This window comes from Oncorhynchus mykiss, chromosome 5 (genome assembly GCF_013265735.2).
Source record: "Oncorhynchus mykiss isolate Arlee chromosome 5, USDA_OmykA_1.1, whole genome shotgun sequence".
NCBI lineage: Eukaryota > Metazoa > Chordata > Actinopteri > Salmoniformes > Salmonidae > Oncorhynchus > Oncorhynchus mykiss.
The window spans coordinates 87128472-87155038 of NC_048569.1; the positions used below are offsets into that span (position 1 = coordinate 87128472).

At 36.1% G+C, this 26567-nt stretch overlaps 2 protein-coding genes across 3 annotated transcripts in view; both read right to left on the bottom strand.

The window, feature by feature from the left end:
* The window catches only part of alg6 (ALG6 alpha-1,3-glucosyltransferase), a 36342-nt gene extending 20472 nt beyond the window's left edge, over positions 1 to 15870 (bottom strand). For both annotated transcript variants that reach the window (XM_021604621.2, XM_036978630.1), the window contains exons 1-6: positions 15654 to 15870; positions 15240 to 15324; positions 15046 to 15135; positions 14812 to 14900; positions 846 to 928; positions 622 to 686 (exon numbers count right to left, since the gene is read on the bottom strand). In XM_021604621.2, the coding sequence (XP_021460296.2) occupies positions 622 to 686; positions 846 to 928; positions 14812 to 14900; positions 15046 to 15135; positions 15240 to 15324; positions 15654 to 15735 (494 nt within the window). In that variant the 5' untranslated portion in view covers positions 15736 to 15870. The remainder of the gene's footprint in view (positions 1 to 621; positions 687 to 845; positions 929 to 14811; positions 14901 to 15045; positions 15136 to 15239; positions 15325 to 15653) is intronic.
* Positions 15871 to 23353: 7483 nt separating this feature from the next.
* foxd3 (forkhead box D3) lies at positions 23354 to 25348 on the bottom strand. The gene has a single exon (XM_021604627.2). It carries the CDS (start codon positions 24932 to 24934, stop codon positions 23840 to 23842), a length of 1095 nt encoding a protein of 364 aa, XP_021460302.1. The 5' UTR covers positions 24935 to 25348; the 3' UTR covers positions 23354 to 23839.
* Positions 25349 to 26567: the final 1219 nt, after the last annotated feature.

Consider the following 26567-nt stretch of genomic DNA (forward strand, 5'->3'; position numbering starts at 1 on the left):
GGTCTAGGAAGAGTCTTGGTGGATCCAAACTTCTTCCATTTAAGAATGATGGAGGCCACTGTGTTCTTGGGAACCTTCAATGCTGCAGAATTTTTTTGGTACCCTTTCCCAGATCTATGGACAATTCCTTCGACCTCATGGCTTGGTTTTTGCTCTGTCATGCACTGTCAACTGTGGGACCTTATATAGACAGGTGTGTGCCTTCCCAAATCATGTCCAACCAATTGAATTTACCACAGGTGGACTCCTAACAAGTTGTAGAAACATCTCAAGGATGATCAATGGAAACAGGATGCACCTGAGCTCAATTTCGAGTCTCATAGCAAAGGGTCTGAATACTTATGTAAATAGGGTATTATTATTTTTTGGTAATAAATTTGCTAAAAATTCTAAACCTGTTTTAGCTTTGTCATTATGGGTTATTATGTGTAGATTTCATGGAAAATGTGTATTTAATCATTTTTAGAATAAGGCTGTAACGCAAAACAAAATTTGGAAAAAGTCAAGGGGTCTGAATACTTTCCGAATGCACAGCACCTGGGATGACAAGAGATGGTCATGATTTTGACATAAGAATAATATGATCCAGTGATAGAAACAGCTGGGGTTTTTAAAGGATACTGGAAATGCCCGTAGTCGATTAGAATAAGGCCTGGATAGAGCAGGATACAGAGGACTGTGCAGACCTAGGCAAGAAGAGAACACAACACACATTATAGTGAGACGGGCAGGTAATGCCTATCTAATACAGTATCTTTGTTTTTGTAATTCTCAAAACTGAGACTGCACTTATTTTGAGTTACACATCAAATAGAGGGAATGTAAATGTCATAAGTCCGACATACCTTCTTTTTGTTTGATCCTTCACTGAGGTAAAAACTGTAAAGAACAACAGCAGGAATGTATATCAGCAGATCTGCAACAAGAACTGAGCAAAGATACATATATTCAGTCCCACAAATGAATCACTATGCTCTTCCTTGGTGTCTCACTCCTATGTGATGCTCGTCACTCAACCAACAGCGGGTGGGGGGGGTTCTTTAACCTGTACTATTATTTAAACTGGCTGTCAGTAGTGTTGATGTGTACTGTTATTTAACCTGTGTGTCAGTAGTGTTGATGTGTACTGTTCTTTAACCTTTCTGTCAGTTGTGTTAATGTGTACTGTTCTTTAACCTGTGTGTCAGTTGTGTTGATGTGTACTGTTATTTAACCTGTGTGAGAAGCGTTGATGTGTACTGTTTTTTAACCCGTCTGTCAGTAGTGTTGATGTTTACTGTTCTTTAACCTGTCTGTCAGTAGTGTTGATGTTTACTGTTATTTAACCTGTATTTCAGTAGTGTTGATGTTTACTGTTCTTAAATCTGTATTTCAGTAGTGTTGATGTTTACTGTTCTTAAACCTGTATTTCAGTAGTGTTGATGTGTACTGTTCTTAAACCTGTATTTCAGTAGTGTTGATGTTTACTGTTCTTAAATCTGTATTTCAGTAGTGTTGATGTTTACTGTTCTTAAACCTGTCTGTCAGTAGTGTTGATGTGTACTGTTCTTAAATCTGTATTTCAGTAGTGTTGATGTTTACTGTTCTTAAACCTGTCTGTCAGTAGTGTTGATGTTTACTGTTCTTAAATCTGTATTTCAGTAGTGTTGATGTTTACTGTTCTTAAACCTGTATTTCAGTAGTGTTGATGTTTACTGTTCTTAAATCTGTATTTCAGTAGTGTTGATGTTTACTGTTCTTAAACCTGTATTTCAGTAGTGTTGATGTGTACTGTTCTTTAACCTGTATTTCAGTAGTGTTGATGTGTACTGTTTTTTAACCCGTCTGTCAGTAGTGTTGATGGTTACTGTTATTTAACCTGTATTTCAGTAGTGTTGATGTTTACTGTTCTTAAATCTGTATTTCAGTAGTGTTGATGTGTACTGTTCTTAAACCTTTCAGTAGTGTTGATGTGTACTGTTCTTAAATCTGTATTTCAGTAGTGTTGATGTGTACTGTTATTTAACCTGTATTTCAGTAGTGTTGATGTTTACTGTTCTTAAATCTGTATTTCAGTAGTGTTGATGTTTACTGTTCTTAAATCTGTATTTCAGTAGTGTTGATGTTTACTGTTCTTAAATCTGTATTTCAGTAGTGTTGATGTTTACTGTTCTTAAATCTGTATTTCAGTAGTGTTGATGTTTACTGTTCTTAAATCTGTATTTCAGTAGTGTTGATGTTTACTGTTCTTAAATCTGTATTTCAGTAGTGTTGATGTTTACTGTTCTTAAACCTTTCAGTAGTGTTGATGTTTACTGTTCTTAAATCTGTATTTCAGTAGTGTTGATGTTTACTGTTCTTAAATCTGTATTTCAGTAGTGTTGATGTGTACTGTTCTTAAATCTGTATTTCAGTAGTGTTGATGTTTACTGTTCTTAAACCTTTCAGTAGTGTTGATGTGTACTGTTATTTAACCTGTATTTCAGTAGTGTTGATGTTTACTGTTCTTAAATCTGTATTTCAGTAGTGTTGATGTTTACTGTTCTTAAATCTGTATGTCAGTAGTGTTGATGTTTACTGTTCTTAAATCTGTATTTCAGTAGTGTTGATGTTTACTGTTCTTAAACCTGTATTTCAGTAGTGTTGATGTGTACTGTTCTTAAACCTGTATTTCAGTAGTGTTGATGTTTACTGTTCTTAAACCTGTATTTCAGTAGTGTTGATGTGTACTGTTCTTAAACCTGTATTTCAGTAGTGTTGATGTGTACTGTTCTTAAATGTACTGTTATTTAACCTGTATTTCAGTAGTGTTGATGTGTACTGTTCTTAAACCTTTCAGTAGTGTTGATGTGTACTGTTCTTTAACCTGTCTGTCAGTAGTGTTGATGTGTACTGTTCTTTAACCTGTATTTCAGTAGTGTTGATGTTTACTGTTCTTAAATCTGTATTTCAGTAGTGTTGATGTGTACTGTTCTTAAACCTTTCAGTAGTGTTGATGTTTACTGTTCTTAAATCTGTATTTCAGTAGTGTTGATGTTTACTGTTCTTAAATCTGTATTTCAGTAGTGTTGATGTTTACTGTTCTTAAATCTGTATTTCAGTAGTGTTGATGTGTACTGTTATTTAACCTGTATTTCAGTAGTGTTGATGTGTACTGTTCTTAAACCTTTCAGTAGTGTTGATGTGTACTGTTCTTTAACCTGTCTGTCAGTAGTGTTGATGTGTACTGTTATTTAACCTGTATTTCAGTAGTGTTGATGTGTACTGTTCTTAAATCTGTATTTCAGTAGTGTTGATGTTTACTGTTCTTAAATCTGTATTTCAGTAGTGTTGATGTTTACTGTTCTTAAATCTGTATTTCAGTAGTGTTGATGTTTACTGTTCTTAAATCTGTATTTCAGTAGTGTTGATGTTTACTGTTCTTAAATCTGTATTTCAGTAGTGTTGATGTTTACTGTTCTTAAATCTGTATTTCAGTAGTGTTGATGTTTACTGTTCTTAAATCTGTATTTCAGTAGTGTTGATGTGTACTGTTCTTAAACCTGTCTGTCAGTAGTGTTGATGTGTACTGTTCTTTAACCTGTATTTCAGTAGTGTTGATGTGTACTGTTATTTAACCTGTATTTCAGTAGTGTTGATGTGTACTGTTCTTAAATCTGTATTTCAGTAGTGTTGATGTTTACTGTTCTTAAATCTGTATTTCAGTAGTGTTGATGTTTACTGTTCTTAAATCTGTATTTCAGTAGTGTTGATGTGTACTGTTATTTAACCTGTATTTCAGTAGTGTTGATGTGTACTGTTATTTAACCTGTATTTCAGTAGTGTTGATGTGTACTGTTCTTAAATCTGTATTTCAGTAGTGTTGATGTTTACTGTTCTTAAATCTGTATTTCAGTAGTGTTGATGTTTACTGTTCTTAAATCTGTATTTCAGTAGTGTTGATGTGTACTGTTCTTAAACCTGTATTTCAGTAGTGTTGATGTTTACTGTTCTTAAATCTGTATTTCAGTAGTGTTGATGTGTACTGTTCTTAAACCTGTATTTCAGTAGTGTTGATGTTTACTGTTCTTAAATCTGTATTTCAGTAGTGTTGATGTTTACTGTTCTTAAACCTGTATTTCAGTAGTGTTGATGTTTACTGTTCTTAAATCTGTATTTCAGTAGTGTTGATGTTTACTGTTCTTAAACCTGTATTTCAGTAGTGTTGATGTGTACTGTTCTTTAACCTGTATTTCAGTAGTGTTGATGTGTACTGTTTTTTAACCCGTCTGTCAGTAGTGTTGATGGTTACTGTTATTTAACCTGTATTTCAGTAGTGTTGATGTTTACTGTTCTTAAATCTGTATTTCAGTAGTGTTGATGTGTACTGTTCTTAAACCTTTCAGTAGTGTTGATGTGTACTGTTCTTAAATCTGTATTTCAGTAGTGTTGATGTGTACTGTTATTTAACCTGTATTTCAGTAGTGTTGATGTTTACTGTTCTTAAATCTGTATTTCAGTAGTGTTGATGTTTACTGTTCTTAAATCTGTATTTCAGTAGTGTTGATGTTTACTGTTCTTAAATCTGTATTTCAGTAGTGTTGATGTTTACTGTTCTTAAATCTGTATTTCAGTAGTGTTGATGTTTACTGTTCTTAAATCTGTATTTCAGTAGTGTTGATGTTTACTGTTCTTAAATCTGTATTTCAGTAGTGTTGATGTTTACTGTTCTTAAACCTTTCAGTAGTGTTGATGTTTACTGTTCTTAAATCTGTATTTCAGTAGTGTTGATGTTTACTGTTCTTAAATCTGTATTTCAGTAGTGTTGATGTGTACTGTTCTTAAATCTGTATTTCAGTAGTGTTGATGTTTACTGTTCTTAAACCTTTCAGTAGTGTTGATGTGTACTGTTATTTAACCTGTATTTCAGTAGTGTTGATGTTTACTGTTCTTAAATCTGTATTTCAGTAGTGTTGATGTTTACTGTTCTTAAATCTGTATGTCAGTAGTGTTGATGTTTACTGTTCTTAAATCTGTATTTCAGTAGTGTTGATGTTTACTGTTCTTAAACCTGTATTTCAGTAGTGTTGATGTGTACTGTTCTTAAACCTGTATTTCAGTAGTGTTGATGTTTACTGTTCTTAAACCTGTATTTCAGTAGTGTTGATGTGTACTGTTCTTAAACCTGTATTTCAGTAGTGTTGATGTTTACTGTTCTTAAATCTGTATTTCAGTAGTGTTGATGTGTACTGTTCTTAAACCTTTCAGTAGTGTTGATGTGTACTGTTCTTAAATCTGTATTTCAGTAGTGTTGATGTGTACTGTTATTTAACCTGTATTTCAGTAGTGTTGATGTTTACTGTTCTTAAATCTGTATTTCAGTAGTGTTGATGTTTACTGTTCTTAAATCTGTATTTCAGTAGTGTTGATGTTTACTGTTCTTAAATCTGTATTTCAGTAGTGTTGATGTTTACTGTTCTTAAATCTGTATTTCAGTAGTGTTGATGTTTACTGTTCTTAAATCTGTATTTCAGTAGTGTTGATGTTTACTGTTCTTAAATCTGTATTTCAGTAGTGTTGATGTTTACTGTTCTTAAACCTTTCAGTAGTGTTGATGTTTACTGTTCTTAAATCTGTATTTCAGTAGTGTTGATGTTTACTGTTCTTAAATCTGTATTTCAGTAGTGTTGATGTGTACTGTTCTTAAATCTGTATTTCAGTAGTGTTGATGTTTACTGTTCTTAAACCTTTCAGTAGTGTTGATGTGTACTGTTATTTAACCTGTATTTCAGTAGTGTTGATGTTTACTGTTCTTAAATCTGTATTTCAGTAGTGTTGATGTTTACTGTTCTTAAATCTGTATGTCAGTAGTGTTGATGTTTACTGTTCTTAAATCTGTATTTCAGTAGTGTTGATGTTTACTGTTCTTAAACCTGTATTTCAGTAGTGTTGATGTGTACTGTTCTTAAACCTGTATTTCAGTAGTGTTGATGTTTACTGTTCTTAAACCTGTATTTCAGTAGTGTTGATGTGTACTGTTCTTAAACCTGTATTTCAGTAGTGTTGATGTGTACTGTTCTTAAATGTACTGTTATTTAACCTGTATTTCAGTAGTGTTGATGTGTACTGTTCTTAAACCTTTCAGTAGTGTTGATGTGTACTGTTCTTTAACCTGTCTGTCAGTAGTGTTGATGTGTACTGTTCTTTAACCTGTATTTCAGTAGTGTTGATGTTTACTGTTCTTAAATCTGTATTTCAGTAGTGTTGATGTGTACTGTTCTTAAACCTTTCAGTAGTGTTGATGTTTACTGTTCTTAAATCTGTATTTCAGTAGTGTTGATGTTTACTGTTCTTAAATCTGTATTTCAGTAGTGTTGATGTTTACTGTTCTTAAATCTGTATTTCAGTAGTGTTGATGTGTACTGTTATTTAACCTGTATTTCAGTAGTGTTGATGTGTACTGTTCTTAAACCTTTCAGTAGTGTTGATGTGTACTGTTCTTTAACCTGTCTGTCAGTAGTGTTGATGTGTACTGTTATTTAACCTGTATTTCAGTAGTGTTGATGTGTACTGTTCTTAAATCTGTATTTCAGTAGTGTTGATGTTTACTGTTCTTAAATCTGTATTTCAGTAGTGTTGATGTTTACTGTTCTTAAATCTGTATTTCAGTAGTGTTGATGTTTACTGTTCTTAAATCTGTATTTCAGTAGTGTTGATGTTTACTGTTCTTAAATCTGTATTTCAGTAGTGTTGATGTTTACTGTTCTTAAATCTGTATTTCAGTAGTGTTGATGTTTACTGTTCTTAAATCTGTATTTCAGTAGTGTTGATGTGTACTGTTCTTAAACCTGTCTGTCAGTAGTGTTGATGTGTACTGTTCTTTAACCTGTATTTCAGTAGTGTTGATGTGTACTGTTATTTAACCTGTATTTCAGTAGTGTTGATGTGTACTGTTCTTAAATCTGTATTTCAGTAGTGTTGATGTTTACTGTTCTTAAATCTGTATTTCAGTAGTGTTGATGTTTACTGTTCTTAAATCTGTATTTCAGTAGTGTTGATGTGTACTGTTATTTAACCTGTATTTCAGTAGTGTTGATGTGTACTGTTATTTAACCTGTATTTCAGTAGTGTTGATGTGTACTGTTCTTAAATCTGTATTTCAGTAGTGTTGATGTTTACTGTTCTTAAATCTGTATTTCAGTAGTGTTGATGTTTACTGTTCTTAAATCTGTATTTCAGTAGTGTTGATGTGTACTGTTCTTAAACCTGTATTTCAGTAGTGTTGATGTTTACTGTTCTTAAATCTGTATTTCAGTAGTGTTGATGTGTACTGTTCTTAAACCTGTATTTCAGTAGTGTTGATGTTTACTGTTCTTAAATCTGTATTTCAGTAGTGTTGATGTTTACTGTTCTTAAACCTGTATTTCAGTAGTGTTGATGTTTACTGTTCTTAAATCTGTATTTCAGTAGTGTTGATGTTTACTGTTCTTAAACCTGTATTTCAGTAGTGTTGATGTGTACTGTTCTTTAACCTGTATTTCAGTAGTGTTGATGTGTACTGTTTTTTAACCCGTCTGTCAGTAGTGTTGATGGTTACTGTTATTTAACCTGTATTTCAGTAGTGTTGATGTTTACTGTTCTTAAATCTGTATTTCAGTAGTGTTGATGTGTACTGTTCTTAAACCTTTCAGTAGTGTTGATGTGTACTGTTCTTAAATCTGTATTTCAGTAGTGTTGATGTGTACTGTTATTTAACCTGTATTTCAGTAGTGTTGATGTTTACTGTTCTTAAATCTGTATTTCAGTAGTGTTGATGTTTACTGTTCTTAAATCTGTATTTCAGTAGTGTTGATGTTTACTGTTCTTAAATCTGTATTTCAGTAGTGTTGATGTTTACTGTTCTTAAATCTGTATTTCAGTAGTGTTGATGTTTACTGTTCTTAAATCTGTATTTCAGTAGTGTTGATGTTTACTGTTCTTAAATCTGTATTTCAGTAGTGTTGATGTTTACTGTTCTTAAACCTTTCAGTAGTGTTGATGTTTACTGTTCTTAAATCTGTATTTCAGTAGTGTTGATGTTTACTGTTCTTAAATCTGTATTTCAGTAGTGTTGATGTGTACTGTTCTTAAATCTGTATTTCAGTAGTGTTGATGTTTACTGTTCTTAAACCTTTCAGTAGTGTTGATGTGTACTGTTATTTAACCTGTATTTCAGTAGTGTTGATGTTTACTGTTCTTAAATCTGTATTTCAGTAGTGTTGATGTTTACTGTTCTTAAATCTGTATGTCAGTAGTGTTGATGTTTACTGTTCTTAAATCTGTATTTCAGTAGTGTTGATGTTTACTGTTCTTAAACCTGTATTTCAGTAGTGTTGATGTGTACTGTTCTTAAACCTGTATTTCAGTAGTGTTGATGTTTACTGTTCTTAAACCTGTATTTCAGTAGTGTTGATGTGTACTGTTCTTAAACCTGTATTTCAGTAGTGTTGATGTGTACTGTTCTTAAATGTACTGTTATTTAACCTGTATTTCAGTAGTGTTGATGTGTACTGTTCTTAAACCTTTCAGTAGTGTTGATGTGTACTGTTCTTTAACCTGTCTGTCAGTAGTGTTGATGTGTACTGTTCTTTAACCTGTATTTCAGTAGTGTTGATGTTTACTGTTCTTAAATCTGTATTTCAGTAGTGTTGATGTGTACTGTTCTTAAACCTTTCAGTAGTGTTGATGTTTACTGTTCTTAAATCTGTATTTCAGTAGTGTTGATGTTTACTGTTCTTAAATCTGTATTTCAGTAGTGTTGATGTTTACTGTTCTTAAATCTGTATTTCAGTAGTGTTGATGTGTACTGTTATTTAACCTGTATTTCAGTAGTGTTGATGTGTACTGTTCTTAAACCTTTCAGTAGTGTTGATGTGTACTGTTCTTTAACCTGTCTGTCAGTAGTGTTGATGTGTACTGTTATTTAACCTGTATTTCAGTAGTGTTGATGTGTACTGTTCTTAAATCTGTATTTCAGTAGTGTTGATGTTTACTGTTCTTAAATCTGTATTTCAGTAGTGTTGATGTTTACTGTTCTTAAATCTGTATTTCAGTAGTGTTGATGTTTACTGTTCTTAAATCTGTATTTCAGTAGTGTTGATGTTTACTGTTCTTAAATCTGTATTTCAGTAGTGTTGATGTTTACTGTTCTTAAATCTGTATTTCAGTAGTGTTGATGTTTACTGTTCTTAAATCTGTATTTCAGTAGTGTTGATGTGTACTGTTCTTAAACCTGTCTGTCAGTAGTGTTGATGTGTACTGTTCTTTAACCTGTATTTCAGTAGTGTTGATGTGTACTGTTATTTAACCTGTATTTCAGTAGTGTTGATGTGTACTGTTCTTAAATCTGTATTTCAGTAGTGTTGATGTTTACTGTTCTTAAATCTGTATTTCAGTAGTGTTGATGTTTACTGTTCTTAAATCTGTATTTCAGTAGTGTTGATGTGTACTGTTATTTAACCTGTATTTCAGTAGTGTTGATGTGTACTGTTATTTAACCTGTATTTCAGTAGTGTTGATGTGTACTGTTCTTAAATCTGTATTTCAGTAGTGTTGATGTGTACTGTTATTTAACCTGTATTTCAGTAGTGTTGATGTGTACTGTTCTTAAACCTTTCAGTAGTGTTGATGTGTACTGTTCTTTAACCTGTCTGTCAGTAGTGTTGATGTGTACTGTTATTTAACCTGTATTTCAGTAGTGTTGATGTTTACTGTTCTTAAATCTGTATTTCAGTAGTGTTGATGTTTACTGTTCTTAAATCTGTATTTCAGTAGTGTTGATGTTTACTGTTCTTAAATCTGTATTTCAGTAGTGTTGATGTTTACTGTTCTTAAATCTGTATTTCAGTAGTGTTGATGTTTACTGTTCTTAAATCTGTATTTCAGTAGTGTTGATGTTTACTGTTCTTAAATCTGTATTTCAGTAGTGTTGATGTGTACTGTTATTTAACCCGTCTGTCAGTAGTGTTGATGTTTACTGTTCTTTAACCTGTCTGTCAGTAGTGTTGATGTTTACTGTTCTTAAACCTGTCTGTCAGTAGTGTTGATGTTTACTGTTCTTAAACCTGTCTGTCAGTAGTGTTGATGTGTACTGTTCTTTAACCTGTATTTCAGTAGTGTTGATGTGTACTGTTCTTAAATCTGTATTTCAGTAGTGTTGATGTGTACTGTTCTTTAACCTGTCTGTCAGTAGTGTTGATGTGTACTGTTCTTTAACCTGTATTTCAGTAGTGTTGATGTGTACTGTTATTTAACCTGTATTTCAGTAGTGTTGATGTGTACTGTTCTTTAACCTGTCTGTCAGTAGTGTTGATGTGTACTGTTCTTAAACCTGTATTTCAGTAGTGTTGATGTGTACTGTTCTTTAACCTGTATTTCAGTAGTGTTGATGTTTACTGTTCTTTAACCTGTCTGTCAGTAGTGTTGATGTGTACTGTTCTTAAATCTGTATTTCAGTAGTGTTGATGTGTACTGTTCTTTAACCTGTATTTCAGTAGTGTTGATGTTTACTGTTCTTAAACCTGTATTTCAGTAGTGTTGATGTTTACTGTTCTTAAACCTGTATTTCAGTAGTGTTGATGTGTACTGTTCTTTAACCTGTATTTCAGTAGTGTTGATGTTTACTGTTCTTAAACCTGTATTTCAGTAGTGTTGATGTTTACTGTTCTTAAACCTGTCTGTCAGTAGTGTTGATGTTTACTGTTCTTAAATCTGTATTTCAGTAGTGTTGATGTTTACTGTTCTTAAATCTGTATTTCAGTAGTGTTGATGTTTACTGTTCTTAAATCTGTATTTCAGTAGTGTTGATGTGTACTGTTATTTAACCTGTATTTCAGTAGTGTTGATGTGTACTGTTCTTAAACCTTTCAGTAGTGTTGATGTGTACTGTTCTTTAACCTGTCTGTCAGTAGTGTTGATGTGTACTGTTATTTAACCTGTATTTCAGTAGTGTTGATGTGTACTGTTCTTAAATCTGTATTTCAGTAGTGTTGATGTTTACTGTTCTTAAATCTGTATTTCAGTAGTGTTGATGTTTACTGTTCTTAAATCTGTATTTCAGTAGTGTTGATGTTTACTGTTCTTAAATCTGTATTTCAGTAGTGTTGATGTTTACTGTTCTTAAATCTGTATTTCAGTAGTGTTGATGTTTACTGTTCTTAAATCTGTATTTCAGTAGTGTTGATGTTTACTGTTCTTAAATCTGTATTTCAGTAGTGTTGATGTGTACTGTTCTTAAACCTGTCTGTCAGTAGTGTTGATGTGTACTGTTCTTTAACCTGTATTTCAGTAGTGTTGATGTGTACTGTTATTTAACCTGTATTTCAGTAGTGTTGATGTGTACTGTTCTTAAATCTGTATTTCAGTAGTGTTGATGTTTACTGTTCTTAAATCTGTATTTCAGTAGTGTTGATGTTTACTGTTCTTAAATCTGTATTTCAGTAGTGTTGATGTGTACTGTTATTTAACCTGTATTTCAGTAGTGTTGATGTGTACTGTTATTTAACCTGTATTTCAGTAGTGTTGATGTGTACTGTTCTTAAATCTGTATTTCAGTAGTGTTGATGTGTACTGTTATTTAACCTGTATTTCAGTAGTGTTGATGTGTACTGTTCTTAAACCTTTCAGTAGTGTTGATGTGTACTGTTCTTTAACCTGTCTGTCAGTAGTGTTGATGTGTACTGTTATTTAACCTGTATTTCAGTAGTGTTGATGTTTACTGTTCTTAAATCTGTATTTCAGTAGTGTTGATGTTTACTGTTCTTAAATCTGTATTTCAGTAGTGTTGATGTTTACTGTTCTTAAATCTGTATTTCAGTAGTGTTGATGTTTACTGTTCTTAAATCTGTATTTCAGTAGTGTTGATGTTTACTGTTCTTAAATCTGTATTTCAGTAGTGTTGATGTTTACTGTTCTTAAATCTGTATTTCAGTAGTGTTGATGTGTACTGTTATTTAACCCGTCTGTCAGTAGTGTTGATGTTTACTGTTCTTTAACCTGTCTGTCAGTAGTGTTGATGTTTACTGTTCTTAAACCTGTCTGTCAGTAGTGTTGATGTTTACTGTTCTTAAACCTGTCTGTCAGTAGTGTTGATGTGTACTGTTATTTAACCTGTATTTCAGTAGTGTTGATGTGTACTGTTCTTTAACCTGTCTGTCAGTAGTGTTGATGTGTACTGTTCTTAAACCTGTATTTCAGTAGTGTTGATGTGTACTGTTCTTTAACCTGTATTTCAGTAGTGTTGATGTTTACTGTTCTTTAACCTGTATTTCAGTAGTGTTGATGTTTACTGTTCTTAAACCTGTATTTCAGTAGTGTTGATGTGTACTGTTCTTTAACCTGTATTTCAGTAGTGTTGATGTTTACTGTTCTTAAATCTGTATTTCAGTAGTGTTGATGTGTACTGTTCTTAAATCTGTATTTCAGTAGTGTTGATGTGTACTGTTCTTTAACCTGTATTTCAGTAGTGTTGATGTTTACTGTTCTTAAACCTGTATTTCAGTAGTGTTGATGTTTACTGTTCTTAAACCTGTATTTCAGTAGTGTTGATGTGTACTGTTCTTTAACCTGTATTTCAGTAGTGTTGATGTTTACTGTTCTTAAACCTGTATTTCAGTAGTGTTGATGTTTACTGTTCTTAAACCTGTCTGTCAGTAGTGTTGATGTTTACTGTTCTTAAATCTGTATTTCAGTAGTGTTGATGTGTACTGTTCTTAAATCTGTATTTCAGTAGTGTTGATGTGTACTGTTCTTAAATCTGTATTTCAGTAGTGTTGATGTGTACTGTTCTTTAACCTGTATTTCAGTAGTGTTGATGTTTACTGTTCTTAAACCTGTATTTCAGTAGTGTTGATGTTTACTGTTCTTTAACCTGTATTTCAGTAGTGTTGATGTTTACTGTTCTTTAACCTGTCTGTCAGTAGTGTTGATGTTTACTGTTCTTAAATCTGTATTTCAGTAGTGTTGATGTTTACTGTTCTTAAACCTTTCAGTAGTGTTGATGTGTACTGTTCTTTAACCTGTATTTCAGTAGTGTTGATGTGTACTGTTCTTTAACCTGTCTGTCAGTAGTGTTGATGTTTACTGTTCTTTAACCTGTATTTCAGTAGTGTTGATGTTTACTGTTCTTAAATCTGTATTTCAGTAGTGTTGATGTGTACTGTTCTTTAACCTGTGTGTCAGTAGTGTTGATGTGTACTGTTCTTAAACCTGTATTTCAGTAGTGTTGATGTTTACTGTTCTTAAATCTGTATTTCAGTAGTGTTGATGTGTACTGTTCTTAAATCTGTATTTCAGTAGTGTTGATGTGTACTGTTCTTTAACCTGTATTTCAGTAGTGTTGATGTGTACTGTTCTTTAACCTGTCTGTCAGTAGTGTTGATGTTTACTGTTCTTAAATCTGTATTTCAGTAGTGTTGATGTTTACTGTTCTTAAATCTGTATTTCAGTAGTGTTGATGTGTACTGTTCTTAAACCTTTCAGTAGTGTTGATGTGTACTGTTCTTAAATCTGTATTTCAGTAGTGTTGATGTGTACTGTTATTTAACCTGTATTTCAGTAGTGTTGATGTTTACTGTTCTTAAACCTGTCTGTCAGTAGTGTTGATGTTTACTGTTCTTAAATCTGTATTTCAGTAGTGTTGATGTTTACTGTTCTTAAATCTGTATTTCAGTAGTGTTGATGTGTACTGTTATTTAACCTGTATTTCAGTAGTGTTGATGTTTACTGTTCTTAAATCTGTATTTCAGTAGTGTTGATGTTTACTGTTATTTAACCTGTATTTCAGTAGTGTTGATGTTTACTGTTCTTAAATCTGTATGTCAGTAGTGTTGATGTTTACTGTTCTTTAACCTGTCTGTCAGTAGTGTTGATGTTTACTGTTCTTAAACCTGTATTTCAGTAGTGTTGATGTTTACTGTTCTTAAACCTGTATTTCAGTAGTGTTGATGTTTACTGTTCTTAAACCTGTATTTCAGTAGTGTTGATGTGTACTGTTCTTAAATCTGTATTTCAGTAGTGTTGATGTGTACTGTTATTTAACCTGTATTTCAGTAGTGTTGATGTGTACTGTTCTTAAACCTTTCAGTAGTGTTGATGTGTACTGTTCTTTAACCTGTCTGTCAGTAGTGTTGATGTGTACTGTTATTTAACCTGTCTGTCAGTAGTGTTGATGTTTACTGTTCTTAAATCTGTATTTCAGTAGTGTTGATGTTTACTGTTCTTAAATCTGTATTTCAGTAGTGTTGATGTTTACTGTTCTTAAATCTGTATTTCAGTAGTGTTGATGTTTACTGTTCTTAAATCTGTATTTCAGTAGTGTTGATGTTTACTGTTCTTAAATCTGTATTTCAGTAGTGTTGATGTTTACTGTTCTTAAATCTGTATTTCAGTAGTGTTGATGTGTACTGTTCTTTAACCTGTCTGTCAGTAGTGTTGATGTTTACTGTTCTTAAATCTGTATTTCAGTAGTGTTGATGTTTACTGTTCTTAAATCTGTATTTCAGTAGTGTTGATGTTTACTGTTCTTAAATCTGTATTTCAGTAGTGTTGATGTTTACTGTTCTTAAATCTGTATTTCAGTAGTGTTGATGTTTACTGTTCTTAAATCTGTATTTCAGTAGTGTTGATGTTTACTGTTCTTAAATCTGTATTTCAGTAGTGTTGATGTTTACTGTTCTTAAATCTGTATTTCAGTAGTGTTGATGTTTACTGTTCTTAAACCTGTCTGTCAGTAGTGTTGATGTTTACTGTTCTTAAATCTGTATTTCAGTAGTGTTGATGTGTACTGTTCTTTAACCTGTCTGTCAGCAGTCTTACCCGTGGCTCTCATAAACAACTTATGTCCATAGCTTTCATGACCTCGAGACGCATGCAACTCCACCCAGTCTGGGTTTATCAGCTTGGCCCTGCAGGAAAGCACAACAAAGTAATATAATAATGATAACATTCATAATATATATTGCAGTACTGTGTGCATACATTTTCATATGGTGGCCCCAGCAGAAATCAAACCCATGATCCTGATGTTTGTGTGTGTGCCCTCAGACTTACACATGTGCACAGAGCAGGCTGTGGTAGGCTGTGAGAGGGGGATAGTCCAAACCCCAGTAGTTTAGGTTGTTGTCTGTAGTGTTGAAGTACCTGAAGGATGAAAACAACATTAAGTTATCCTAACTATTGCTTAGAAACTTTATAAGAACACACAAAGATGCAAGACAGGACCATAGACAGCTGCATAGACCAACCATTCATGAACAGGCAGATTGTATGTCACTTCTTGCCAGTGCCTTTGAGCTTCATAGTCCCCGAACATGGGTGGTTTGCCTGCCCCTGAAAATAAGAGAAATGGGTAAAAATGCTGCTGAATAATAATAGCTAGCTAGCTAGATGAAATATGCAGAGAACGAGATTACAGTCCTGCTGTTGAACAGTGGCTAGCTAGTAATCGGACTCGTGTTTATGTCTCTAGCAAGCTAATGTGAATAATCATTTCACCAAAATACCGGTTGCATTTTACCACTCAAAATCAACAATTTGACAAGTTTACAATGCAAGCTGGCAAGGATTTCTAGCTAACTATGTAGCTATGAAACAGGGGGCTGTCAGTGAGCCCTGCAGGTGCAACATTAGCATAAAGCTAGCTACGGTCCACTTCCTACCTGAATACGAGTTCAAGGATACAGCCCATCTCGCCGTAAGACCGAACAAAACACAAATGGACACAAGGCTCCAGTTCTCCATGACCGATACTATACAACAGCGTTATTATTGGCAACGAAATGCTATAATTCTCGATGCATGTTGCAGCTTCCGTGCAGGATTGTTGTTAACACTTCCTGAACACGTCAGCGCAGGCGCCAGTTGAGTGACGTGTCGTGGTAACTCGGTTCTTTTTTGGTCAGAGCTGGATGATGCTGACGATAGAGAATATTCGATTTCAATCAAAAGCAGAATAAACCGAAACCGACAATATCACATTATATGTCAATATGCACAAATAGTGACGAAAAGAGGATTGATAGTGAAGGATTTAGCTACTTTGGCTATTTGTTCAAATATGTGATTTGGACATTAAAGGAACCAGTTTTTCCACAAGTAGGCTAACCAATACACTCTTAGAAAAAGGTGCTATCTAGAACCTAAAAGGTTTCTTCGGCTGTCCCCATAGAGGACCCATTGAATAACCCTTTTTGGTTCAGGTAGAACCATTTTGGTTCTAGGTGTAACCCTTCTGGGTTCCATGTAAAAACCCTTTCCACCAAGGGTTCTACCTGTAACCCAAAAGGTTTCTACCTGGAACCAAAAAGGGTTCCACTATGGGGACAGCTGAAGAACCTTTTTGGAACACTTTTTTTTCTAAGGGGCTCCCGAGTGGCTTAGCAGTCTAAGGCACTGCATCTCAGTGGTGTCACTACAGTCCCTGGTTCGAATCCAGGCTGTATCACATCCGGCCGTGATTGGGAATCCCATAGTGCGGCACACAATTGGCCCAGAATCATCAGGGTTTAGCCGGGGTAGGCCGTCATTGTAAATAAGAATTTGTTCTTAACTGACTTACCTAGTTAAATGAGGGTTAAATAAAAAGTAATTGGCCACATGGGCTTAGGCAGTTGGTTTGAGGTTACATTAACTAGTAGACAGTAATTTTAGCCATTATTTTGACCCACATGATAAAACAATGCCTATAGTCTGAGACTTCAGTGAGTGCTATGACAAGGCATGATTCTCTATGAAGGATTGACAAACAAGAGAGGTAACAATATGTGACAGCAATAGGAGGTAGTTTATGAATATGTCAATTCTGTCGCACAATATCAGTACCAAGGTGCTTGTTGTCACCCCCAGTATACTGTCTATCTGCCCAGAGGCACATCCTGTATGACCTTTCAGTCTGGTGACATCTACAACCATGTCTATGTTTCCATTCCGAGGTGTGAGAAGTTGTTGGATGAAACACATCACTTCTTTGTGGTTCATGCATCAATTATTTATAAATAATAATAACCTTGGACAACTGCTGATTTGCAATGACACTTTCATTACAATGAGAAGCCTATAACTCATTGGTGGCCATTAGTTATTAATACCCTGGTGTGCCAGCTTTACTTTGTCATTTATTGCTTAATCTCTGCGCCTTTTAAATATTCAATAACTGCTGTATCTACATTCACTGTCTATGATCTGGCCTGGCTTGTCACCCCTGCTATAATGCTATAATGAAGGCGTTCATTATTGCTTGACAATGCACAATGTCCAAACTGGCACCCTATTCACTAGTGCACTATGTAGGGAATAGGATGTCATTTCAGTCACAGACCCAGGCTTTGGTTGTTTCTTTACCTTCATGTTTGGAATGATACATGAAGGTAGATAGATAGATGGATAGAGAAATGGATAGATAGAGAAATTAATAGATACAGTTGAAGTCGGAGGTTTACATACACTTAGGTTGGAGTTATTAAAACTCGTTTTTCAACCACTCCACAAATTTCTTGTTAACAAACTGCAGTTTTGGCAAGTCGGTTAGGACATCTACTTTGTGCATGACACAAGTCATTTTTCCAACAATTGTTTACAGACAGATTATTTCACTTATAATTAATTCACTGTATCACAATTTCAGTGGGTCAGAAGTTTACATACACTAAGTTGACTGTGCCTATAAACAGCTTGGAAAATTCCAGAAAATGATGTCATGCCTTTAGAAGTTTCTGATAGACTAATTGACATCATTTGAGTCAATTGTAGGTGTACCTGTGGATGTATTTCAAGACCTACCTTCAAACTCAGTGCCTCTTTGCTTGACGTCATGGGAAAATCAAAAGAAATCAGCCAAGACTAAAAAAAAAATTGTACACTTCCACAAGTCTGGTTCATCCTTGGGAGCAATTTCCAAAAGCCTGAAGGTACCACATTCATCTGTACAGACAATAGTACGCAAGTATAAAAACCATGGGACCACGTAGCCGTCATACCGCTCAGGAAGGAGACACGTTCTGTCTCCTAGAGGTGAACGTATTTCGGTGCGAGAAGTGCAAATCAATCCCAAATGAAATGCAAAGGACCTTGTGAAGATGCTGGATGAAACAGGTACAAAAGTATCTATATCCACAGTAAAACAAGTCCTATATCGACATAACCTGAAAGGCCGCTTACCAAGGAAGAAGCCACTGCCCCAAAACCACCATAAAAAAAACAGACTACGGTTTGCAACTGCACATGGGGACAAAGATCATACTTTTTGGAGAAATGTCCTCTGGTCTGATGAAACAAAAACAGTTCAAGCTTGGTCGTAAATGGGTCTTCCAAATGGACAATGACCCCAAGCATACTTCCAAAGTTGTGGCAAAATGGCTTAAGGTCAACAAAGTCAAGGTATTGGAGTGGCCTTCACAAAGCCCTGACCTCAATCCTATAGAACATTTGTGGGCAGAACTGAAAAAGTGTGTGCGAGCAAGGAGGCCTACAAACCTGACTCAGTTTACACCAGCTCTGTCAGGAGGAATGGGCCAAAATTCACCCAACTTATTGTGGGAAGCTTGTGGAAGGCTACCCAAAACGTTTGACCCAAGTTAAACAATTTGAAGGCAATGCTACCAAATATGAATTGAGTGTATGTAAACTTCTGACCCACTGGGAATGTGATGAAATAAATAAAAGCTGAAATAAATCATTCTCTCTACTATTATTCTGACATTTCACATTCTTAAAATAAAGTGGTGATCCTAACTGACCTAAAACCAGGAATTTTTGCTAGGATTAAATGTTTGGAATTGTGAAAAACTGAGTTTAAATGTATTTGGCTAAGGTGTATGTAAACTTCCAACTTCAGCTGAAGATGGATGGATGGATGGATGGATAGATGGATAGATAGATAATAATTGTATTTACACTAACACATGTGCCACAATGGAATAGAGAGGGCCATGGTTGTGGAGAAGGAGATGAACCAATTCATCCTTGTGCTTTGCGTGCAAATGCCACTGGAGTCTATGGTTTTTACTTGACCTATGTTTTCTACCAGTCCAATACAGTGGGGAATGGATGTGGAGAAGGATTCTCCACAGCCTTGTGCCTTAGCTGTCAATGCACTGTAAGCCTTGTCCGTATGGTTATTTCTTTACCCATGTTTCCTACCAATCCTATATGGATTGGGGAACGGTTGTGTAGAAGGAGATAAAGGAATGAAGTACCCTCATCATCATCATCATCATCCTCCTCATCACCAGGCTGACCAAGGACTGATAATGTTTCTGGACTTTACTGGATGAAGAGATGAATTAAGTAAGTAGCTAAGTAACTCTAACATAGTATCATGACAATAGCAACATTGTAATAGCAAAATGCCAGTGGAAGTTAAAGCAACAACCAGGTATGCAACCATAATAATAATGTGTAACCATTTTGTTGTATTTGCACAGGCAATAAACACAGTTCATTATTGACCATTTGTCATAGATCAGAGGTAATTATTGAAATGTATTTGTAGATTTCATTACACACACACGCGCACACACACACACACACACACACACACACTCCCAGTAAATTGCGCTTTGGATCAACTCAAACACTTCTCCTTGGACAAGGGAAATGGATCAATAAAGTAGTCTGATTTTTTAAGAAACAGTGGGAAATAGGTCTACAAAATAGAGAGGTTATTGTGGGAATGCCTCACCTGGAATTTAAGCAATGTGTCATCTGGAAAATGGATGAATGAAGTATTCTTCCTTGTAAAAATAAAGGCTAGATAAAATAAACATTCCCAACTGAAACACGTTTTATAGCTAACAAAGATTACAGTAGAAAATAGAGTGGGAATGTGTCATATCATCTGCAATATTTGAGATATTTGAGCTCCATATTAGAGAGGTCGTTTTTTGTGAGTATCCAATGTGTTTGCTGTTCACCAGACGAAGAAGGCCTGTAAAGCCCCTCTTTCTTTGTGTACATATTCTAATTGTCTTGTGTTCTTTGTTTTATGTATTGTAGGCCTAGTATATGTGAAAAACAAACATTTAGGACACAACTTTATGACACAACTGTGCATAAACATCCATTTACAAAAAACGTGTCTAACAAAATTAAGAATAGACTACTGTGTTAATAGTATTCGATTTTTCACTCAAAATGCCTTTGCTGATGCTGCTCAGGAAAGATTTCGTTTAAAGTCCAAATGTACCTTCTGTAGTCATTCAAAACTATTTCTGTTATGTCAAGTAGATTGTGAGCACCTCTGTGGTGGTCCATGCTGTTTGTGCTGTCAGTGTTGAGTGTGTTTCGGGGGTTGTGGGAACCGCTTGTTCTCACTACCCATACAACCCACCTGTGCAGCGCTCGAGAGCAGGTGCAGCTACAAAGGTCAGCGTTGTGTGTGAGTGTGAGCGCCGCGCTATCTACAAAGCCCAGAAACTTTCAACAGAGCTCTATACAGCCCATCTCTCGGATTCAGGGGGCTTGGGTTAAATGCGGAAGACACATTTCAGTTGAAGGCATTCAGTTGTACAACTGACGAGGTATCCCGCTTTCCATTTCCCTATGCTGTAGGCTTTTAGGCCTCCCTAAAACGGAAATGCATCCAAACATTTGAGCGCGGGTCATCATCCTTCGCTTGTTGTAAGCCATTTTGTTGGAGAAGATGTAGCATATGTCAGTATGATTATTAGCCTCACCACATTTGAGATAGTAGTCTACTAGAATGTTATTAATACAATGTTCTCGTTATTATTTTCCATAAATAGGCTTGTTTTTTTTGTCTTATTTCAAGTCAAAATAGCCTACCTTTATATGGGCTCCCATTTCGTTCCATTTCAAATGATGTATTATGGGAAAGGCAATTCTGTTTTTGGGTACAATATGAAACGACTTACAAATCCTACACAGCAGTCCGTCCAAGCAACTTGAGACTGTACAAGAATACAATGTAAAGGTATCAACTTTGTCCTAATATTTAGGCTTACATTATGCAGCCAATTACTTTGAGGATTGTGAAATGTCAAAATGAGTTTGCAGCCCGGTCAGTGTGTCTCTGTGAATATGCAGAACTTGATAGTAATAACTCGAGGAGGAGCTCCGGATGGATGTCCACAGTTGCAATACCCATCGAATGTTATTACTCGACGTCAGGTATATAAAAAGCAGGGATCTATTATAACCTTGCACTTGTTAAAGAGTCAACTCTTTCCCACCAGCTGCCCCTAAAATAGACACACAATTAAAACCCGTTGAATCTAAACAGTTTCAGTGTCCTTACTTCACGATAAATAAGATCGACCCAAACTTCTCAGTATAGCCCACTTACGCCAACTGATGTCTGATAGTCGCCCATGTAATGCTCCTGGAAGGATATGTAGGCCTGATGTTTCTGTGTTTAAATCGCTTTGCCCAAGAATAAAGGTGTCAATAAACGCCACCTAGCGATTTTCACAAGTCATTGCTGTTAAACGGGTATGTGTGTGTTATTGTGGGCTACATTACATTGTTTGAACAGTAAATTAACAGAATGTTTGAGCAGAATGTCTCCATTGAATAAAGATATCTTCTTAACAAACTAATACCGTAATTGCATGGCATATATTTTCTCAGGTGTTTTTGTTTTGCTAGAGAGCAAATGTTATAATGTCTACTCAATGATCATGTTGTATTGCTTTTACCCAAGACATAAAGGAGATTATGGTAGTAATTATGAGACACATATAGACGCATTTGTTAGTCATAGTTTTGTTGGAAAATAACCAGCTTGGCAATTAAAAATGATGTAAACATTTTAATGAACAACCGTCGGTTGATAAGCAGCATTTATTCACATTTCGATTAGACATTGCATTAAGATATTATGGGATCAACAGCCTATCGAAGTGAACGTAGGCCTAGCTCCCTTTACAAATCTCCCCTCACAAAGAAGCCCGAAGGTCTACATTTCAATACATTATTTGTCCTCGCACGCCAGTAGGCCTGGCTATGAATGCCTGTATGCCGTCATATTAGATCTATAGCTAGGCTTTATTTAAAAGAGAAGCCCCTGCACCGCTACGTCCTGTAAATCACTCGCGGTATGTGATATCAAACTGTGCTTTGACGCGAGGCATCGGAGCAATGCGCATAAAAATGTAGTCTCATCTGAAGGAATAAGGAGCCAGTCGTAGAATGGGCGCCCCGTTATCCAGTGTCATTGAGAAGCACTGCCTCAGCAGCTTCTTCAGACTGAAAGTGAATTCAAGAAGAGAGTCCTTTCTCTGTTCCCATGAGTATCAGTTAAAAATAGCCCCCTAGCCCCTGTGCATCGACACCGGTCACACACACCGTCAACCATTTGCTGTTTGTGTAAAACTGATTAGCCAGACACAACTGTGAAATTAAGTGTTACTTTTATAGTAGCAACATGCAAACATATTTTATATCTTCTCGGTTTCTCTTGTAATACGATACCATAATGTCTCGGCATTTACCAGTTAGGCTAAAGAGCATGTGCACTGCATCTAACATTTCTCATGAGTGAATCCACTCTCATTTTCATGTTAGTAATGTTACTGAAAACATTAGTAACAGCTTATTGATAATCAACTGTTTTACTATTTTGATCCACCAAAATCTTCTTCATACCAGTTCTAATGATTTCATGTTTGTTTTTAAGTTTTGTCTGTAATAAAATAACGAGGCAGAATCCTGCGTTCTGTTGCCTTATAAGTAGCCTAATTCCTGATTAGTATTTAGGCCTATATGGTATTCAAAATCAAATCTATTTAATTGTTTTGACATTGTAAATAGGCCATCATAAGGTACTAGCAGAAAACGGCTATAATGATGTAGCCTAGTTATTGTCATGCCAAATGATAACAAGATTATATCACAATAAACAACAAAATAACTTTAAAACAGTTGAATTTAACTATAAATTGAAATGTATAATGAATTGATATTAAACTAAAGTAAACATTTCCTAATTTGTAAATTCAATAGCCATATTTTATATTAATAGATATTACATTTGAACTAGGCTTATGGGAAATGGCCTGTGTTTCAGTTGATTCATTCATTACTTGCTCGCGGTAATAAACACGTCGTTACACTCTCACTTAATTGTCGTAGCAATAAAAATATTCAAGTTTCGAGTTTCAGAGGCCTACCTTTATTATTGGCCTTAAATTAAATGCACCTGGCTTGTTTTGATTGTTTATTGTGGTAACATTTATACCTATTTGTTTACAAAACCTGTACTGATATTTGTCATATCCCAGGGACTTTTCCGATTATTTCCTACTATTAAAATGGTTTCAATTAGAGACGTTTCAATAAATATCACAAAGCAGACCTATCAGACATTTCAAAAACTACATAAAGAAAATGAATACTGCTAATGCTTCTTTCTTTAGATTTATTAACAAATTATTCCAGTTTACAACACAATAGAGATACATAGAATACATATATTTCAATTTATTAACAGACCATTTGTCCAGACTTAGAATAAGAACATGTTGTATCATGTATGAAATATCAAAGCAAAAGTGTTGATTATTTTAAACTAACAGTGAGCTAGCTACCAGTTACAAAATCAAATATAAAATAATATCAGGAGAGCTATAACTACAATTGTTGTACAGTTCAAACAACGAAATAAAATAAGTAAAAGTCAAACAAGTAAAAGTATTTATTTTTACAAATATGTACAAATATTACCTGTACAGATAGCATTCCTTTGCTGTTGTCTCTTTGTTTAGTCTTTACATGGCTACAGATTGGTGGACACCTTCCAGGGCTGCATGCCTATTTCGTGCTGTACAGTCCCCCCCCCCCCCCCCCCCCCCCCCCCCAAGTCTCTAGAAAAGTGAGTATTTTATTGAGACTATTGAGGCCATTTGGAAACTGCCGTTACTGAGGGTAAAAACTGTCCCGACATGATATTAGATGGCATGCTAAGAATTGGTGCAATAGCTGCTGTTGTCCTGGTTAGGCCATGTGCGCTCAACAACGCAGACTGAACAGTCACCGGAGGCCGCATGAAAGTCTGTGCACTCGAGGAAGTGGATACCCCGATGATGTTTTCTATACTGAAAGACGGTCTACTGGAGGGCTCGGACTTGATCATAGACGCGGTGCTCAGACTGTTCAGCTGCATCTGTAGGCTGGGGCTGAGCTGAGAGTTGAAGGCTTTTCTGTTCAGCTCAGCGGAGGACAAGAGAGGGACAGTCGGGGGAAGCATGGGACCTACTGGGTGCATGTAAGGGTACATCCCCGCTGGATGGGTGTAGGCTGGGTGAATTCCATAGTGACGTCCGTAAGGATTCCCAATACTGTAAGCCCCAAAACTTTGCATCATGAGGGCTGTCTGGTCCCTGAGAATGTCTGGCTGGTGCCTCTTGAATCGTTTCCTTCTCCTGAGGAAGCTGCCGTTGTCAAACATATCTTCCGATTGTGGGTCCAGGGTCCAGTAGTTGCCCTTACCAGGGTTGCCCGGCTCCCGCGGGATTTTCACGAAGCAGTCGTTCAGCGACAGGTTGTGGCGGATGGAGTTCTGCCAGGCTGGAAACTTCTCTCGGTAGTATGGGAACCGGCTGCTGATAAACTCGCAGATCCCGCTGAGTGTGAGTTTCTTCTGCGGGCTCTGGAGTATCGACATGGTGATGAGCGCGATGTAGGAGTAGGGGGGCTTCACTAGACTGTTTTTCGGCTTGCTGCTCATGGCACCCGACGCGCTCTCAGTGCCGTCCGCTTTGGTCTCTCCCTCCCCGGCGCTCTCGCAGGGACTCCCGGACCTGTCCTTCACTTCTATCTCCTCCACCTCCTCCGAGTGGTCGTGCATGCCCCCCTGGCTGTCGCAGTCGCTGTCTCGCTCCATTCCCTCATCGCCTTCGCCGACCACGTCAATATCCACATCCTCGGCAGTGAGCACCGTCTGACCGGACATGTCGTTGGCACTGTTGCCACCAGACAGGGTCATCACAGCTTACTTTACCGAATAACAACCAGGGATCTAGGTGAGGGTGCGCGCGCGGCCCGTCCGTTGCGGTCAGATCGGATGTCGCCGGATTCTAAATGCAGGTCAGACCGGCCTGCCAGAGAAACTTAAACTTCAGAAAATATTTCTCCAGTCAAGTAGCCTAGTCGTCTTCTTAACGGTTTTGGTGTGTGCGCTTCACGCCTCGATGTCCTTCGATCGCTATTTCCTAGTAAGAGTGGTTTAAGAGTGCGAAGTCAAAATGACATATGCTTTTAAAGCCGGTTTTAAGGACTGTCTGATAGATTACTTTTTCAGTTTAAGATATACTATCAGTGCCGCCACGTGATTGGGTGACGTCAGACGTCCCCCTGCTAAACCATGCAAACTGAAGTTGTTTCATGGATTTGTCAACAAAGGGACAACAGTAATGCTGCTTTCCACTACTTTCTGTCTGTGTTCGTCCGTCATAGACCATTTAACGGTAGTGGGTGGGTGGGTGGGTGGGTGGGGGGTGAAAAGTGGCCTACATGATTGAAAGATCTGATGCGCATTATATCTCCCGGCTGCACTAAAACCAAATCTTAACTTTGCTTAAACAAATTGCTTGTGTTGAAAGCGGCTGAATGAAAACGTCGACAGCTAAGTTAATTGAATATCTTCTAGTTATTATTGTGTGCTCGTCTTTATGTTGCATGGGATATAATAATTTTTATTAAATTGGAAAAGAGAGTCTATAATTCTTAGTTGCCTTCTCCATACCCAAATGACTTCACGTGTAATTATTACTTTAAGCATAAGACCCTTTGGTGAGACAGCCTACTTAGTATTATTTTTTACTATTATACTAACTAAAATCTAGTTTAAATTTCACGATGGATTGTGCAAGTTTCACCATGGAATGTAAGGCTATATTCAAACGATTAATTCCGTGGATTTGTCGAAGGTGAGAAGGATACTGAAAACAACCATGGAAAAGAATAAATAAATAATTGTCAACGGGTTTTGCCAGAGGTGTTAACGACCTAATCATTGCATGTGTTAGCATATGAAAAAGTAGGAAATGCGGGACCGGGTGAATGCAAAGGCCCCATTCACAACCATGAAGGTGCGCAGTGTATGTGGGTTGTTCACAAGAAAGGATGTAGAAACGAATACAGAAGTTTAAACGTTTCCTGCGTTGTGTGAGAAATGTTGTCCGATGTCATTGTAGTGGAGTGGAGTGGAGGGGGTCAGGAGAAGTATCATTACCATCCCTGCTCTGATAATAGCCTGCAAATAGGCTGATGATGGTCGGGCAGACACATAGCACTGTTTATCTATTTAAAATAGGACATGTTCATTGCTAATTTACAAAAGCTGCCTTTGCTTTGTTGTGAATAAATAAAACAATAGTATCTTCCTATCTTAGATTCTCTATATATGTGCCACAAAGCAATATAACTTCCTATTGATTCCGTCTGAAACACCTCCTGTCGTAATGAAAATATATTTTAATTGACAACAGAAGCAATTATTCTTACCACCCCTCTATTAGAACTAACAAAAATGTGTAAATTACTTTACAATGGGAACGGAGTAGCAGTTAACCATGACAAGTTTTGCTCAGTTCAAAGCTCCTCTTCTGGTCTCCATT

What these genes read in the sequence shown, in the direction of transcription:
- foxd3 (XM_021604627.2), bottom strand. Translation starts at nt 24,934, where the DNA reads ATGACCCTGTCTGGTGGCAACAGTGCCAACGACATGTCCGGTCAGACG.